This window comes from Muntiacus reevesi, chromosome 4 (genome assembly GCF_963930625.1).
Source record: "Muntiacus reevesi chromosome 4, mMunRee1.1, whole genome shotgun sequence".
NCBI lineage: Eukaryota > Metazoa > Chordata > Mammalia > Artiodactyla > Cervidae > Muntiacus > Muntiacus reevesi.
The window spans coordinates 156,226,857-156,245,474 of NC_089252.1; the positions used below are offsets into that span (position 1 = coordinate 156,226,857).

Consider the following 18,618-nt stretch of genomic DNA (forward strand, 5'->3'; position numbering starts at 1 on the left):
TCTGGAAGCCCAGTAGCGGGCTGGCAAACACTGGCTTGCTCCTCAGCTGCAACCCCCAAACCACGGGACTCGGAGCAGTTAAGGAACCGAGAGCCCCGTTAGAAGGCGCCTAGGTCACAGGTCGCGCTCGATCGGGAGGTGGGGTTTGGGGGTCCGGGGTGGGCTGAGGCTGGCACCGCCCGGGCAGGGGCGGGGCGTCCCGGGCCGGCCCCGCCGGCTGGGGCTGCACGTGACCCGCGGCGCCGCCTCCCGCCTGCTCCGCAGCGCCAGCTCGGCAGGCGCGGGGCGTGAGTCTCGAGTGAGCCCCGCCAGGCTCCAACTCCGCAGAGCCGGGGCCGGCGGGCGGCAACTTTCTCCCCGGAGTGGCCGCGGCGGCGGCGCCTGCTCCCGTGGCGGGCGGAGCGGGAGCCGGGAGGAGGAAGGCGGCGGTTCCTTGTGCCCGCGCGGGCTGTCCAGCCCTCCGAGACCGCCAGCCCGCGGAGCCTCGTTCCCCCGGGCAGCCCCGGGCCCCTGCCCTATGTCCCGCAAGGCGAGCGAGAATGTGGAGTACACGCTGCGGAGCCTGAGCAGCCTCATGGGCGAGCGCCGCAGGAAGCAGCAGGAGCCGGACGCGGCGAGCACGGCCGGGGAGCGCAGCCTGCTGGCGGCCGCGGAGTCGAGCGCCAGCCTGCAGGGCGCGGGCGCGGGCGGCGGCGGCGTCGGGGACCTGGAGCGCGCGGCGCGGCGGCAGTTCCAGCAGGACGAGACCCCCGCCTTCGTGTACGTGGTGGCAGTCTTCTCGGCGCTGGGCGGCTTCCTCTTCGGCTATGACACTGGCGTGGTGTCGGGGGCCATGCTGCTGCTCAAGCGGCAGCTCAGCCTGGACGCGCTGTGGCAGGAGCTGCTCGTGTCCGGCACGGTGGGGGCGGCCGCCGTCTCGGCGCTGGCCGGCGGGGCCCTCAACGGCGCCTTCGGCCGCCGCGCCGCCATCCTGCTGGCCAGTGCGCTCTTCGCCGCCGGCTCCGCGGTGCTGGCCGCGGCGAACAACAAGGAGACGCTGCTCGCCGGCCGCCTGGTCGTGGGGCTCGGCATCGGTGAGTTCCGGCTTGGCCAGGCGCGCCTGCGGGGCCCCTGGCGACTCCGCCCTTGCCCCTGGTCGCTGCGTTCTCGTCCCCCCTTCAGGGTCCCCGTCGAGGGCGGCCGGCTCCCGAGGATACTTCGCATCTCCTGCGCCTGTTCTGGGAGCCCATCTGTTTGGTAGTCCGGCCTCGCAGTCTGCCCCCGGGGCGGGGCGGGGGTGGGGGAGCGCTGTGGTCTCCCCCGGGCCCACGTGGACCCTGTCGCCCACGGGCAAGTGAATCCGCGTGATCGTTGCCTCTCTGAGCCCTTCCCGGACCCCGGATCCTCACCAGCCGTTTCCTTGATTCAGCCCTACCTCATGTCTATCTAAGAGCCTAGGAGGCAGGATATCTTTACTCTCCAACGTTGGCTCACTTTTTCCTCCCCTGCTAGACCCTTGCCTCTTCTAGGATTCTGATCTCCGAACCCAATCAGTCTTAAGAGACACAGTAAGAGAATTTTTAAAGTTCCTCAAGTCATCTGGACTCTCTTTGCTGCTCCTCACTTTCCTTCTCGAGTCATTTATCTTTAGGGCAGAGTATTATTTTATTCTCTTCTTTTGAGTTTACTTTTTGTATTGCCTTTTTGCTTTCCTTCCCCCCCCCCCCCAAATAAATTCTTGACTTTTCTGTTTTTCTGACCTTTTCCTTTAAATCTGTATTCACCCATTCTCCTTTTTGTTTTGTCTCTCCTGCTTTCCCTTGGGTCTTGTTCACCTCCTAAATTCACTTTGAAACTATTCGCCCTGTGGATAAATGCCCAGCAAGGTAGATGTTTGCAGTTTTCTGCCAAGATGAAGGGATTGAGGTTCCCTTGGGATTGGTTTTTCACCTTGGTTGCTGAGCAGGGGAGGTGCAGTTGGTAAGTTCTTGGCAGATGGAAGCCGTTTGGAACGTGCGCAGTATTATTAGAAAGCACTTTTGAGACAAAAGTGGGGGTTGAGACTTAAATCTCACTAGTAATTTTTGTAAGGCATGCCACTGATGCTTTTTTGTTTCCTTTCATGATTCAATTTCTTGTTTCCTTTAGGGTGCTGTTGAAGTGTTTCTTCCCTATGGCTGGGGATTGATGAAAGAGCCCTTGAAACTAGGGCTCCTGGTGATCTGTCCATTCACCACTTGTTTGACGTTTATGCTTTTCACCTTTTCTCTGTAGACTCTATGGGGGAGAGAGCGCTATTTATACAACTCCACATGTAGGAACCATAACCCGAAACCCAGCTCACTGCACTTTATATCCAGGATTGGTTATTACTGATTTCCCTTTCCGTTTGTTGATTGCACTGTTAATTAGTGAAGCAGGGCAAGTCACTCAGTTAAATGTTACGTTGGCTTATTAAAGCCTAAAATGACCAAAAGGTACAATAGAAATGAAACCTCTCTGTAAGAAGCACCTAGTGCCTTCAGGATCCTCCTCTCAGCATTCTCTGCATGGGACAACAGATTACCTTTTTTTGTTTCTTCTGATATTGAAATAATGTAATTTTAGGTAGCAAGATTTGTTTAGTAAGACTGAGTCTTTATTGTGATTTTGGAATTCAATACTGTTTTGCAGAGATCTCTCAGTGAAGTTTCCTAGTGTTCAGCTATGGCAAGTGTTGGATATTTGGGTATTATGTTTAGTCTTTTATCTGATAGGAAAATCAAGCCCCTGTTGTGTGTTTAAGGGCCCTTTCCAGATGAGCAGAACAGTGAGGAACATTTATGCTTCTGTAAGAGTGGCTGGGCAGGGTTAAACGAGCAAGGTAGAACTAGCTAAGCTCTGTAGGAAAGGCTCACAGAGAGGGTTGTTAATTAAAAGAGGATACAGTTACCCCAAGAGAGAAAAGCTTAAGCTCTTCCAGATGGAAATGGTATGTTGATAAGTAGTATTTTGACAGTAGAGATAAGGAAAGGACTTTCTAGGCCAAACCTGGAAATGAGCAAAGAAAGGAAACCATAGGCCATACTTGAGGAACAAGGTGGATGCAGCAAAGAGGATGAAGCAAGAGGTGAGGTTGGAGAAAGGTTGGTGTGCAAGAGCAGCATCTGAGTCTCTGGCACTAGGGCTGCTTGCCTGATATTGCAGCTAGTTCATTTGGTGCTGGTATGGCCTGTCTTGGAGAATGAAATGGCACCCACTCCAGTACTCTTGCCTGGAAAATCCCATGGATGGAGGAGCCTGGTGGGCTGCAGTCCATGGGGTCACTAAGAGTCGAACACGACTGATCAACTTCACTGTCACGTTTCACTTTCATGCATTGGAGAAGGAAATGGCAAGCCACTCCAGTGTTCTTGCCTGGAGAATCCCAGGGATGGGGGGGTGGGGGGGAGCCTGGTGGGCTGCCGTCTGTGGGGTCGCACAGAGTCGGACACGACTGAAGCGACTTAGCAGCAGCAGCAGCATAGCCTGTCTTAACTCATGGAGGAGCACCACTTAGACTGGAAGCCCTGATATAAAGTTGCGTGAAAAGCTCTCCTCACTTATACAATGAAGCATGTTTTAAGGTTATAAACAGATTTTCAAAGAGGCCACGTTACACATCACCACCTTTCAAATTAGGATCTATGTGATGCTTGTAATTGTATTTATAAAATTCTTAAAACTCACAAAGACTAGTAACCATTCAAAAAAGAAATTACAAATACTTTTTAGCTATAAGGAAATGAGTCCTTAGGATGAGCATTTTTTTTTTTTTTTTTTAGGGATACAAAATTAGTTTTACTTGTTTACTACACTGAATCTGAATTTATATCATGCTTTTTAAAGTAGTTAGATTTTGTGTGTCAGGAGGTTTTTGTTTCTTATTATCCTTTTGATATTTAGTAAATATTGAAGAATAACTTTGTGTCTTCTGGTATATTTGTCATGGAAATTTCTTTCTTCTACAGATTTACCTAGGTAAACATAAAGCCCATAAGGACAGGGTTTTTTGTTCATTTTGTTCACCAATGTACAGTACTCTCAGCCTGCAGAAGGCACTTGTAATTGATGAGTAAATGAGTGTATGGTAAGCAGAAGCATTAAAAAATTACATTGCTGATAGGGTATCAAAGTATGTAAGGATTGTTATTTTTTTAGGGTATTGTGGAATACTTGAAAGACTCTATAAAGGTTTTAGTTTGTTCTTTTCAGTTCAGCCGCTCAATCATTTCCTACTCTTTGCAACCCCATGGACTGCAGCACGTCAGGCTTCCCTGTCGATCACCAACTCCTGGAGCTTACTTAAACTCATGTCCATTGAGTCAGTGATGTCATCCAACCATCTCATCCTCTGTCGTCCCCTTCTCCTCCTACCTTCAATCTTTCCCAGCATCAGGGTCTTTTCCAGTGAGTCAGTCCTTCACATCAGGTGGCCCAAGTACTGGAGCTTCAGCTTCAGCATCAGTCCTTCCAATGAATATTCAGGACTGATTTTCTTTATGACTGACTGGTTGGATCTCCTTGCAGCCCAAGGGACTCTCAAGAGTCTTCTCCAACACCACAGTTCAGAAACACCAATTCTTCGGTGCTCAGCTTTCTTTATGGTCCATCCATACATGACTATTGGAAAAACCATAGCTTTGACTAGACAGACCTTTGTCGGCAGAGTAATGTCTCTGCTTTTTAATATGCTAGGTTGGTCATAGCTTTTTTTCCCAAGGAGCAAGCATCTTTTAATTTCATGACTGCAGTCATCATCGGCAGTGACTTTGGAGCCCAAGAAGATAAAGTCTGTCCTTGTTTCTCCATCTATTTGCCATGGAGTGATGGCATATAGATGGAGAGCATCACGATGAACCAAGCTAGTGGAGGTGATGGAATTTAGTTTGTAATAGTTTAATGAAATCATTTACTTGTTTAATAAATGCTAATTAAGTTTCATTATTGATTCTTTAACTTTTGGAGTAGGCAATAGTTAGATAAAAAATTCCACCCTGGAGGTATTCATTCTCTAATGGAACAGAAAGGCCATCAAGAAGCATTTAAAGTACAGTAGAGGTTTCTGTAACTCCTATGGGAAACAGAAGACTAAGCAATTGCATTTTTGGGGAGGAAGAAAATAGAACAAATAATTAAGGAGGTTTTATGGAGATATTTAAATTGGGGTTTGGAGGGTGAGTAGGAGTTTAACAGATTTACAGAGATCCATGAAAGAAGCTATTATTTTTTACTGCTTTAGTATGGGATAGGTACCCTGCTGTTTTTACATATATTATCTCATTTAATCCTTTTAGCTCTAGAAACAGGTCTCCTTTTGCTGGATGCATACCTCATAGATAGTGTGGGTTCCGGACCACAGCTATAAGCTTACACAGGTATTTCTTAAATAAGACTTGAAAGTCGAAATTACCCCTTGATCCATGTTAGCAGGATGTTATGTTAGCAGGCATTAAAGCAACATCAGTCTTGTACATCCTCAGAACTCTTGGGTAACCAGGTGCATGGTCAGTGAGCAGTAATATTTTGCAGGGAGTCTTTTCTGAGCAGTAGGTTTTGATAGAGGGCTTGAAATATTCAGGAAACCGTGTTGTAAACAGATGTGCTATCATCCAGGCTTTGTTCCATTTGTAGAGCATAGGCAGGGTAGATGTAGCCTAATTCTTAAGGGCCCTGGGAGTTTTAGAATGATAAATGAGCATCGGTTTTGACTTAAAGTCACCAGCTGCATTAGCCCTTGACAAGAGGGCCAGCCTGTCCTTTGAAACCCTGAAGCCAGCCATTGACTTCTCTTATAGAAGTCCTAGAAGGAATCTTCTTTTAATATAAGGCAGTTTCGTGTATGCTGAAAATCTGTTGTTTAGTGTAGCCACCTTCATTACTTATCCTAACTGTGTCTTCTGGGTTCCTTGCTGCAGCTCCTCTATTAGTTCTTGGTGCTTCACCTTGAGCTTTTGTATTATGGAGAGGGTTTCTTTCCTTGGGCTTAATGAATCAACCTCTGCTAGCTTCACACTTCTGCATCCTTCTCACTTCTCTTAACCTTCATATAATTGAAGAGAGGCCCTTCTTGGTCTTCCCTAGTGGCTCAGATGGTAAAGAATCTGCCTTCAATGTGGGAGTCCTGGGTCGATTCCTGGGTCGTGTAGATCCCCTGGACCCACTCCAGTATTCTTGCCTGGAGGATTCCATGGACAGAGGAGCCTTGCGGGCTACAGCCCATGGGGTCACGAAGAGTTGGACAGGACTGAGCGACTAAGCGCACACACAGGCCCTTCTCTGGATTAGGCTTTGGCTTAAGGAAATATTTTAGCTGGTTTGATCATCAGCTTTCTCTGAATTAGCAATAGGGCTGTTTTGCTTTCTTATCATTCTTGTATTCACCAGAGTTCAGTTCAGTTCAGTTCAGCCACTCAATTGTGTCCAGCTCTTTGCGACCTGGTGGACTGCAATACACCGGGATTCCCTGTCCATCACCAACTCCCGGAGTTTACTCAAACTCATGTCCGTCAAGTCAGTGATGCCATCAAACCATCTCATCCTCTGTCATCCCCTTCTCCTCCCACCTTCAATCTTCCCCAGCATCAAGGTCTTTTCCAGTGAGTCAGTTCTTCACATCAGGTGGCCAAAGTATTGGAGCTTCAGCTTCAGCATCAGTTCTTCCAATGAATATTCAGGACTGATTTCATTTATGACTGACTGGTTGGATCTCCTTGGAGCCCAAGGGACTCTCAAGAGTCTTCTCCAACACCACAGTTCAAAAACATCAATTCTTCTGTGCTCAGCTTTCTTTATAGTCCAACTCTCACATCCATACATGACTATTGGAAAAACCATAGCTTTGATTAGACAGACCTTTGTCGGCAAAGTAATGTCTCTGCTTTTTAATATGCTGTCTAGGTTGGTCATAGCTTTTCTTCCAAGGAGCAAGCATCTTTTAAAATTTCATGGCTGCAGTCACCATCTGCAGTGATTTTGTAGGCCCCCAAAATAAAGTCTCTGTTTCCTTTGTTTCTCCATCTATTTGCCATGGAGTAATGGGACCAGATGCCATGATCTTAGTTTTTTGAATGTTGAGTTTAAACCAGCTTTTTCACTCTCCTCTTTCACTTTCATCAAGAGGCTCTTTAGTTCCTTTTCACTTTCTCCCATAAGGGTGGTGCCATGTGTTATTGGTATTTCTCCTGGCAGTCTTGAGTCCAGCTTATGCTTTATCCAGCTTGGTATTTTGCATGATGTACTCTGCATATAAGTTAAATAAGCAGGGTGACAATATACAGCCTTGACATACTCTTTTCCCTATTTGGAACCAGTCTGTTGTTCCATGTCCAGTTCTAACTGTTGCTTCTTGACCTGCATACAGATTTCTCAGGAGGCAGGTCAGGTGGTCTGGTATTCTCATCTCTAAGAATTTTCCACAGTTTGTTGTGATCTACACAGTCAAAGTCTTTGGCGTAATCAGTAATTCAGAAGTAGATTTTTTCTGGAATTCTGTTTGCTTTTTCTATGATCCAGTGGATGTTGGCAATGTGATCTCTGGTTCCTCTGCCTTTTCTAAATCCAGCTTGAACATCTGGAAGTTCATGGTTCGTGTACTGTTGAAGCCTGGCTTGGAGAACTTTATTCACTGGATAGTACTTGTAACATCTTTCTACTTTGCCTTTGCAGTTTGGCTCACTGGTGCACGAGGCCTGGCTTGTGGCCTGTCTTGGCTTGAGTCATGCCTTCCTCACTGAGTTTAGTTATTTCTAGCTTTCATTTAAAGTAAGAGACCTGTGATGCTTCTCTTCACTCTGACACTTAGAAACTGGTAAACGCAGGGATGTTAATTGGACTAATTTAAATATTGTGTGTCTCTGGGAAACAGGGAGGCCTGGGAGACGGGGAGAGAGGCTGGGGAGCCAGCGGTTCCTGGGGCAATCAGAACAGACATGAAGTTCCCATCTTCTGTGGTCTGGTTTGTGGCGCCACAAAACAATTGCTTTAGCAACATCAAAGATCGCTGATTGTCGTTCATCGTAACAATTACAATCATAATGAAAGAGTTGGAAATATTGTGAGAATTACGAAAATGTGACCCAGAGACTTGAAGTAAGCAAGTACTACTGGAAAAATAGTGCCAATCGACTTGTTCCATGAAGGGTTGCCACAGACCTTCATTTTGTAAAACATTTAGTGTCTTTAAAGCCCAATAAAGCAAGGTATGCAATAAAGCAAGGTATGGCAGTTAAATGATATGGACACTAATGCAAAATCAGAATTAAAAAAACAGAACCTTGGAGTCTTTTGCTCTTTTCTATTAGTGAGCATTTAAGTTCGAGTAAACAGTGAGTGTAAAGACACCAAAAAGTCCAAGTAGTATATGAAGCAAAAAGTGACTGAAGGGTGGTGATGGGTCAGTCATGACACTGGAATGATTTTTGTGGGAGGATTAGGCTGAATAGGGTTTAGTTGGTGTTGGCTATGCAGGGACCGTCTTTGGGGATTTTCAGTTGTAAATGATACCAGATTAATATCTGTTGCATCTTTTTTAAAATTTTATTTTAAGCCATTCTGCTTTTAAACTTTTACTTTCTTCTTCAAACTTCTGTCAACCCCCCCCAAATGCAGAAGGCTGCAAATAAGGAAAAAAGTTAATTTAGAGTCTTAGGAACTGAGATTCGGTATATACAGAATCCCGTAACCCTGAAAGAGTGTTCCAAGGAAGAGAAAGAGTTAAGTAAAGGCTAAAGATCATGAGGTTGCTAAAAGTTGCCTGGTAGGATTTGTGATTGTCTCCATTCAAGGTGGAAAGTATCGATCCTTAAGGAGTCAGTAGAGTTAGAGTGCCTGCATGCTCAGTGGCTAATTTGCGCCTGATTCTTTCTGACCCCATGGACTGTAGCCCGCCAGGTTCCTCTGTCCGTGGGATTTCTCAGACAGGGATATTGGAGTGGGTTGCGATTTCCTTCTCCAGGGCATCTTCCCGACCCAGGGATTGAAACCGCATTTCCTGCATTGACAGGTGGGTTCTTTACCACTGAGGCACCAGGAAAGCCCTTAGAATTAGAGTAAGGGTTCATGAAGTATCTTGAATTCCTGGCTGGTGTTCTGTGCGACTTTACCAGGTCAAAGTCAGATTCCGTCCAGGCTGAGAAATGAATTTTTTTAATGGCTGCCAGCTCTGTTTAAAAGAGCTCTCTTAACAATACTGACTCAATTTTGATTCTCCTTTGACACCTCTTGCTTCTTTGAATTTTGTAGCATTAGAAGTCCTTTACTGATATAGTTACTACTGGGTGGCTAAAACATGCAGTCCTGAATTACTGAAATAGGAGGAGTCACAGGACCCTTCGGCAGAATCTCTGAAAAACATAAAAGATACCAAGCTGTAGAGTATAATTGTTCAATCTATAATTAGAATGTATAAATATATTGAGAATCAATGATTCATGTAAAAGAAGCATCAAAAATCGGAAGTTTCTGATTTATTTTATGGGTTCATTTTCCTTGACTAGTTACAGCAAAATTAGCTTATCGCGTACCCATTCTGAAAATGGCATTGTTTACATTTTGGTTTCATCAGAGGTTCTTTTGGTTCCTCTGGTCTCATCCTTGTCTTCAGTCCTGGGACCAGGCTTTTGCCAATGTTCCTGCTCTACTACTTGACACCAGACTTTTTTAACTTGAAGACTCAAATTTCAAATAGACACAAACTTGCAAACTCAAGAGTTTATTGGATTTCTCCACTGTAATCTTATTTTTATATCCTTTGTACAGTTATTGGTTTCTATCCTTGGGTTAGGAAGATCCCTTGGGGGTAGGGAAAGGCTACCCACTCCAGTATTCTGGCCTGGAGAATTCCATATATATATATGGAGTACAGTCCATGGGGTCTCAAAGAGTTGGGCATGACTGAGTGACTTTCACGTTCACTTATACAGTTATATTTTTTATGAGTGTATTTAGCAAAGTTGTACCTACAGTCAGAGTTTTCAGGTATGGCTAGGTACAAAAGGATTGAAAGGTTTTGCTTCATTTGATTGTTGTCTGTGATCTTATCTCTCATACATAGCACACAGACAAGGTTGCTGTGAAGAAGCAGAGTATAAGAACGTAATACTGTTACCATTGTTAGCATGTCCCTAGCCAAAAAGCACAGAACGTGATTTCGCCCTTTTCCTATGGCGTTGGCATTTACTGCTAATTGTAAGTGATGATTTAGCATCTGTGTGGGGCGTATCAAAGAGTGTCTCGATTCAGACATTTACTGGTGTTCAAAACCTTTACCGAGAATGGACTTGTTAATCTATACAGCACTGGGTTTGCTGAATTCATCTTAAATTTACACCAGTTTCTTCTCTGTCGCCCTCTGTGCCAGTACTGCCTCTACTGGACCACCGTTTGTAGCTGCTTTGCAGCTTTTAATGAGTATGTTATGGCCTATTGAGTAATACTTTTCAAAAATATCAGTCTTTTTTCAAAGAGTACTTTGAACTTTTGCCCTTTAATGCAAAGCAAATTTAAAATCTTGTTTGATTAAAAAGTCGTGCAATGCTAAGACTAATATCAATGAAAAATTTATTTAAGGTAAACAAAGTTAGAATCAGACAGATTTTTAGATAATCAGATAGTACTGTTTTTTTTTTTTTTTTTTTTTTGTAACCAACTTTGTTCCCTTCCCCAGCCCCCACAATTTGTTTCAGTTTTATGTTCTTTTAATGCAGAATTTCTGTATTGGATTTATGCTCTCTACTGGTATGCAACTGACAGGTCAAGTAAAGCTTCATTTGACCTCTGTTTCCTTGTTTCATAAACATTATGTGGAATGCCCCACCCCTCTTTAACTCCACACTTTTATGTCTGCTGGAGTTGACAGTATAGAGTTACAGTGAGAATTATGACCTAATTATGTTTGCCTAGTAGTATTGCATGGCCCTCCTTGCGTGAGCTGTCAGTGAGATGACATGAGTGTTAATGTGAGTTCTGTGATGTTGTTCATATGACTTCTGTCTTAAACATTTTTCTTTTTCATCCATCCATACTTCCCTCTTCTGTGTTTTAAGCTCAAAGTAAGGACATAGTCTGATTCACACTAATGTCTTTGGGTTTAATACCTCTGGTGATGTAGAACCTGCTGGTAGATCTCACATAGCAAGCAGTCTTCATCATCTTTACTCAAAAGCGCATAATACTGTTTTTCTTTTTTCTTCCTGGTTGAACTTGGTACCTTTATGCCTCCTTCCTGTATTCACCTCTTTTCATTTCCTTGCTTTTCTTTTTCTTTGACTTCATAGTGAGGAGGAAGCAACACTTTTATAGAGGAAACTTTCATTGAAGGAAAATCTATACTCAGCAGAAAACCCCAAAACATTTTCCACATATGAAATTTAACTTCCCTGGATGTATAGAGGAAACAAAATAGCCAAGTGTTACAGATAAGTCTAAACTCAAGTGGGGACTCCAGCATGATTCACACTGAGGTCTTCTATTAAATATTGGCGCCATTGTTTAGAGTGGTGTGTTCTGGAATATGTGTCTAAATCCACACAGCAGAAGCCTCGTTTCACAATAGGCTGAGCAGTGTGCTGGGGCCCCAGGGCCACAGTACCCAGCATCACGGTGGAACCAGCATCCTTCTCTACCGATTTTAGCATCTCCCTAGTCACTTCAAGGCAGAACGTGACTTGGAAGTTGATTTAGCTGCCAACACCCTGGAAGTGATACCTTAACTTTCATGTACTGCTTACTCTGTGCCAGATACTCTTCTAAATATGTTACTTATATTCATATAATTTTCATAATAACCCAGTGAGATAACACTATTACCAGCACACTTCATTGTGCTTTACAGATCACTGTGCCTTTTACAGAATGAAGTTTTGTGGCATTCCCACATTGAGTTCATCAGTGTCATTTCACCAGTGCATTTGCTCACTTTGTGTACATTTGTCACATTTTGGTAATTGTTGCAATATTTCAAGCTTTTTCATTTTTGTTATATGTGTTATGATGACTTGTGATCAGTGATCTTTTGTTACCATTGGAAAAGATTAGAACTTGGTGGAGGCTCAGATAATGATTAATGTTTTTCAGCAATAAAGTTTAAAAAAATAAATATATGTATTATTGAAGTATAGTTGACTTACAATGTTTCAGGTACACAGCAAGGCAATTCAGTTATACAAATACAAAAAACCATATATTATTTTTGAAATTATTTTCCATCATAGGTTATAACAAGATATTGACTATAGTTCCCTATCCTATACAGTAAACCTTTGTAGCTTATTGCATATCTATTTTTAAATCAAATCTAGCATTCTGTTCATACTATGTCAAACAAGTGGAATCAAAATGTCATATTTTTTAGGCAAAAAATCATAAGTTTTCTAAAACATATACATTATACATATTTATATTTATACACAAAAGCTTTTCTGCTACAGTTAATAAGCCTTGAGAAAGAACATCCCCAAAAAAGAAAAGAGAAATTGGAGAACATAAACTAAAGAAATGGGAGCACTGAATATGAAATAGAAAAAGTAAAACAGACTAGATAAAAGTAAAAATCATCATAGAGTCCAGTTGTTTTTATTTTTATTTTTTCATTTATTTTTATTAGTTGGAGGCTAATTACTTTACAATCTTGTAGTGGTTTTTGCCATACACTGACATGAATCAGCCACTGATTTACGTGTGTTCCCCATCCCGATGTTTTTGAACATGACTGCTCATCAGAAACATCTGGAGCTCTGGAGAAGAAAATTCATACCTGAGCATTTGTAGTTTTCAAAAAATTTCAAGATAATCTTGATATGCATCTGGATTTTAAAAAGTCATTACAGGTTTTTCTATTAGATCCTAGTTCTGGTGATAGAGAGTTCTATTTTTTTTCTGTTGCCCAATCATGATGCAGTGGTATTAAGTGAGTAATAGTTACATAATCACAGTAGTAAGAGATGTTCATCAGTTTTCACAATCAATAGCCAGACAAAAAAATAATAAAAGATAATTACAATTGCAGGCCATAATGGGAACATGAGTAACTTTAACAATATAAAATAAATACATATGATTTGGGGGGTGGATGGGTCAATCAGAGTGATGTGGTAAGTGGAAGTGCATACATGCACATGTTTTCATCTACCAACCCAGAGTATGTCTTTTGGTTGGTGCATTTAATCCATTTACATTTAGGGTAATTATCAATATCTATGATCCTATTATCATTTTCTTAATTGTATCGGGTTTTTTTTCAGTAGGTCTTTTCCTTCTCTTGTGTTTGCTGCCTAGAGAAGTTCCTTCAGCATTTGTTGTAAAGCTGGTTGGGTGGTACCGAATTCTCTTTACCTTTTGCTTGTCTGTAAAGCTTTTGATTCCTTCATCAAATCTGAATAAAGTCTTGCTGAGTAGATTATTCTTGGTTATAGGCTCTTCCCTTTCGTCACTTTGAATATATATATCATGCCATTCCCTTCTGGCTTGTAGAGTTTCTGTTGAGAAATCAGCTGAGAGCCTGATGGGAGTTCCCCTGTATGCTATTTGTCATTTTTCCCTTGTTGCTTTTAATATTTTCTCTCTGTCTTTAATTTTTGTCAGTTTGATTACTGTGTGTCTTGGTGTGTTCCTCCGTGGGTTTATCCTGCCTGGACTCTCTGTGCTTTCTGGACGTGGTTGACTATTTCCTTTCCCCTGTGAGGGAAGTTTTCAGCTGTTATCTCTTTGAATATTTTCTCAGGTCCTTCCTGTCTCTCCTTCTGGACCTCTAAAATGTGAATATTGGTGTGCTTATTGTTGTCCCAGGGGTTTCTTAGGCTATCTTCATTTCTTTTCTTTTTTTCCCTATATTCTGTTCTGTGGCAGTGATTTCCACCATTCTCTACTCCAGGTCATTTATCCGTTCTTCTGCCTCAGTTATTCTGCTGTTGATTCCTTCTAGTGTGTTATTCATTTCTGTTGTTTGTTCTTTAGTTCTTTTCTAGGTCTTTGGTAAACATTTCTTACATCTTCTCAATCTTTGCCTCCATTCTTTTCCCAAGATCCTAGATCGTCTTCACTATCATTATTCTGTTTTCTTTTTTCTGGAAGGTTGTTTCTCTGCACTTCATTTAGTTGTTTCTCTTCATTTCTCTTCATTTAGTTTCATTTAGTTTCTCTTCATTTAGTTGTTTCCCTTCATCTGGGACAAAACTTTATGCTTTTTCCATCGTGATTGACTTTCTGTACTATGGTTTTTGTTTTAGGTGCTGTGACTGCCGCTTCTTGTTTCTTCTGCCTGCCCTCTGATGGATGAGGCTAAGCGGCATGTGTGAGCTCCCTGATGGGAGGCACAGTGATGAGAAAAGCTGGGTCTTGCTCTGGTGGGCAGGGCTTTGCTCAGTTCAGTTGCTCAGTCGTGTCCAACTCTTTGCGACCCCATGACTGCAGCACGCCAGGGCTTCCTATCCGTCAACAACTCTCGGAATTTACTCAAACTCATGTCCATTGAGTCGGTGATGCCATCCAGCCATCTCATCCTCTGTCGTCCCCTTCTCCTCCTGCCCTCAATCTTTCCCAGCATTGGGGTCTTTTCCAATGAGTCAGCTCTTTGCATCAGGTGGCCAAAGTAGTGGAGTTTCAGAGTTTCAGCTTCAACATCAGTCCTTCCAATGAACACCCAGGACTGATTTCCTTTAGGATGGACTGGTTGGATCTCCTTGCAGTCCAAGGGACTCTCAAGAGTCTTCTCCAGCATCACTGTTCAAAAGCATCAATTCTTCGGCACTCAGCTTTCTTTATAGTCCAACTCTCACATCCATACGTGACCACTGGAAAAACCATAGCTTTGACTAGACAGAGCTTTGTCGGCAGAATAATGTCTCTGCTTCTTAATATGCTGTCTATGGTGGTCATAGCTTTTCTTCCAAGGAGTGAGCGTCTTTTAAAATTTCATGGCTGCAGTCACCATCTGCAGTGATTTTGGAGCGCAGAAGAATAAAGTCTGTCATGTTTCCGTTGTTGCCCCATCTATCTCCCATGAAGTGATGGGACCAGATGCCACAATCTTAGTTTTCTAAAGGTTGAATTTTAAGCCAACTTTTTCACTTTCCTCTTTCACTTTCATCAAGAGGCTCTTTAGTTCTTCTTTGTTGTCTGTCATAAGGCTGGTGTCATCTGCATATCTGAGGCTATTGATGTTTCTCCCGGCAGTCTTGATTCCAGCTTGTGCTTTATCCAGCCCAGCATTTCTCATGATGTACTCTGCATATAAGTTAAATAAGCAGGGTGACAATATATAGCCTTGATGTACTCCTTTCCCTCTTTGGAACCAGTCTGTTGTTCCATGTCTAGTTCTAACTGTTACTTCCTGACATACAGATTTCTCCAGAGGCATGTCAGGTGGTCTGGTATTCCCGTCTCTAAGAATTTTCCACAGTTTGATGTGATCCACACAGTCAAAAGCTTTGGCATAGTCAATAAAGCAGAAATAGATGTTTTTCTGGAACTCTTTTGCTTTTCCAGTGATCCAAAAGATGTTGGCAATGTGATGTCTGGTTCCTCTGCCTTTTCTGAATCCAACTTGAACATCTGGAAGTTCATGGTTCATGTACTGTTGAAGCCCGGCCTGGAAAATTTTGAGCATTATTTTACTAGCGTGTGAGATGAGTGCAATTGTGTGGTAGTTTGAGCATTCTTTGGCATTGCCTTTCTTTGGGACTGCAATGAGAACTGATCTTTTCCTGTCCTCTGGCCACTGCTGAGTTTTCCAAATTTGCTGGCATATTGAGTGCAGCAATTTCACAACATCATTTTTTAGGATTTGAAATAGCTCAACTAGAATTCAATCACCTCTACTAGCTTTGTTGGTAGTGATGCTTCCTAAGGCCTACTTGACTTGGCATTCCAGGATGTCTGACTCTAGATGAGTGATCACACCATTGAGATTACCTGGGTTGTGAAGATTCCTTTTGTATGGTTCTTCTGTGTATTCTTGCCACCTCTTCTTAATATCTTCTGTTTCTGTTAGGTCCCTCCCATTTCTGTCCCTTATTGTGCCCATCTTTGCATGAAGTGTTCCGTTGGTATCTCTAATTTTCTTGACGAGATCTCTAGTCTTTCCCATTCTGTTGTTTTCCTCTATTTCTTTGCACTGATTACTGAGGAAGGCTTTTGTATCTCCTTTCTATTCTTTGGAACTCTGCATTCAGATTGGGTATGTGTTTCCTTTTCTCTTTTGTCTTTTGCTTCTCTTTTCACAGCTATTTGTAAGGCCTCCACAGACAACCATTCTGCCTTTTTGTATTTCTTTTTCTTGGGGATGGTCTTGATCCCTGCCTCCTGTATAGTGTCACGAACCTCTGTCCATAGTTCTTCAGGCACTCTATCAGATCTAGCCCCTTGAATCTATTTCTCACTTCTAGTATATAATCGTAAGGGATTTGATTTCGATCATACCTGAATGGTCTAGTGGTTTTCCCTACTTTCTTCAGTTTAAGTCAGAATTTGACAATAAAGAGTTCATGACCCAAGCCACAGTCAGCTCCTGGTCTTATTTTGCTGACTGTATAGAGCTTCTCCATCTTTGGCTGCAAAGACTATAATCAGTCTGATTTTGGTATTGACCATCTGGTGATGTCCATGTATAGAGTCTTCTTTTGTGTTGTTGGAAGAGGGTGTTTGCTGTGACCAGTGCGTTCTCTTGGCAAAAGTCCATTAGCCTTTGCCCTGCTTCATTCTGTACTCTAAGGGAAAATTTGCCTGTTTCTCCAGACATTTCTTGACTTCCTACTTTTGCATTCCAATCTCCTCTAAGGGAAAGGACATTTTGTTTTCAGTGTTAGTTCTAGAAGATCTTGTAGGTCTTCATAGAACCATTCAACTTCAGCTTCTTCAGTATTACTGGTCAGTGCATAGACTTGGATTACTGTGATATTGAATGGTTTGCCTTGGAAATGAACAGAGATTATTCTGTTGTTTTTGAGATTGCCTTCAAGTACTGCATCAGTCTCTTTTGTTGACTGTGATGGCTGCTCCATTTCTTCTAAGGGATTCTTGCCCACAGTAGTAGATATAATGGTCATCTGAGTTAAATTCACCCATTCTAGTCTATTTTAGTTCACTGATTCCTGAAATGTTGATGTTCACTCTTGTCATCTCCTGTTTGACCACTTCCAATTTGCCTTGATTCATGGACCTAATATTCCAGGTTCCTATGCAATATTGCTCTTTAAAGCATCAGAGTTTGCTTCTGTCACCAGTCACATCCACAACTGGGTGTTGTTTTTGCTTTGGGTCTGTCCCTTCGTTCTTTCTGGAGTTATTTCTCCAGTGATGTCCAGTAGCATATTGGGGACCTACTGACCTAGGGAGTTTATCTTTCAGTGTTCTATCTTTTTGCCTTTTCCTACTGTACATGGGATTCTCAAGGTAAGAATACTGAAGTGGTTTGCCTTTCCCTTCTCCAGTAAACCATGTTTTGTCAGAACCCTCCTCCATTACCTGTCCATCTTGGGTGGCCCTACATGGCATGGCTCATAGTTTCATTGAGTTAGACAAGGCTGCAGTTCATGTGAGCAGATTGGTTAGTTTTCTGTGATTTTGTTTTCAGTCTGTCTGCCCTCTGATGGAGAAGGGTAAGAGGCTTATGTAAGTTTCCTGATGGGAGAGACTGGCTGAGGGGGAAACAATCTTGTTCTGATGGGCGGGGCCATGCTCAGTAAGACTTTAGTCCAATTTTCTGTTGATGGGTGGGGCTGTGTTACTTCCCTGTTATTTACCTGGGGCCAAACTATGGTGGAGGTAAGGAAGGTAATGGTGACCTCCTTCAAAAGGTCCCAAGCAGGCCCTGCTACCCTCAGTGCCCCCAGCCCCGCAGCAGACTGCTGCGGACCCACGCCCCTGTCGGAGACTCCTGGGCACTCATGGGCAAGTCTGTGTCAGCCTCTGGTGGGGTCACTGCTCCTTTCTCCTGGGCCCTCTGGATGACATACTGCCTGGACTCACACTCTGGCTGCAAACTTAACTCCCTGGGTGATTGTGTCAAGTCTTGTGTTTTAGTTTCCTCTTCTGTAAAGTGGTGATAAGACCTACCTCCTAGGGTAGTTACGAGGATTAAGTGAATTTATTTTTATAAACATGCTTTTAAAGTTCTTGGCAAAGTAAGGTGTCAGTGTTTGTTAAACATTCACCCATAAGATGTGTGACCTTGGGCATTTACTACTGTGGTCCTCAGTTTCCATGTGTCTAAAATGAGTGTTATGATAGTACTTCGAAAATAGACTTGTTGTAGTAATTAAGTGAGCTAATCCATGTAAAATATGTCAGTTAATGGTAATTCTTGGCATCAGCTGTACCATCCTGATCATGGCCTTAACATCTTCTGTAATCAACGGGAATTAAATAATCCTTGTATTTCTTTATCATAACCAGTAACAGATGGGTAAAAATTCCATAATATAAATTGAATAGTGAAACACAGAATAGTGAAAGACAGAGTGAATAGTTTAAAAGTGTGGCAGTACTCTTTCTTTCCTGCAGTGCACAAGGCCTGAGTTAAATCCCTGGGTCAGGAAGATCCCCTGGAGAAGAGAATGGCTACCCACTCCAGTACTTTTGCCTGGAGAATTTCTTGGACAAGAGGCAGGCTACAGACCATGTGGT

At 42.9% G+C, this 18,618-nt stretch overlaps 1 protein-coding gene across 1 annotated transcript in view; it reads left to right on the forward strand.

The window, feature by feature from the left end:
- The first annotated feature begins 405 nt into the window (after positions 1–405).
- SLC2A13 (solute carrier family 2 member 13) overlaps positions 406–18,618 on the forward strand; it is a 484,362-nt gene continuing 466,149 nt past the window's right edge. Inside the window, exon 1 of the mRNA XM_065934615.1 lies at positions 406–1,073. Within this exon, the coding sequence (XP_065790687.1) occupies positions 518–1,073 (556 nt within the window). The 5' untranslated portion in view covers positions 406–517. The remainder of the gene's footprint in view (positions 1,074–18,618) is intronic.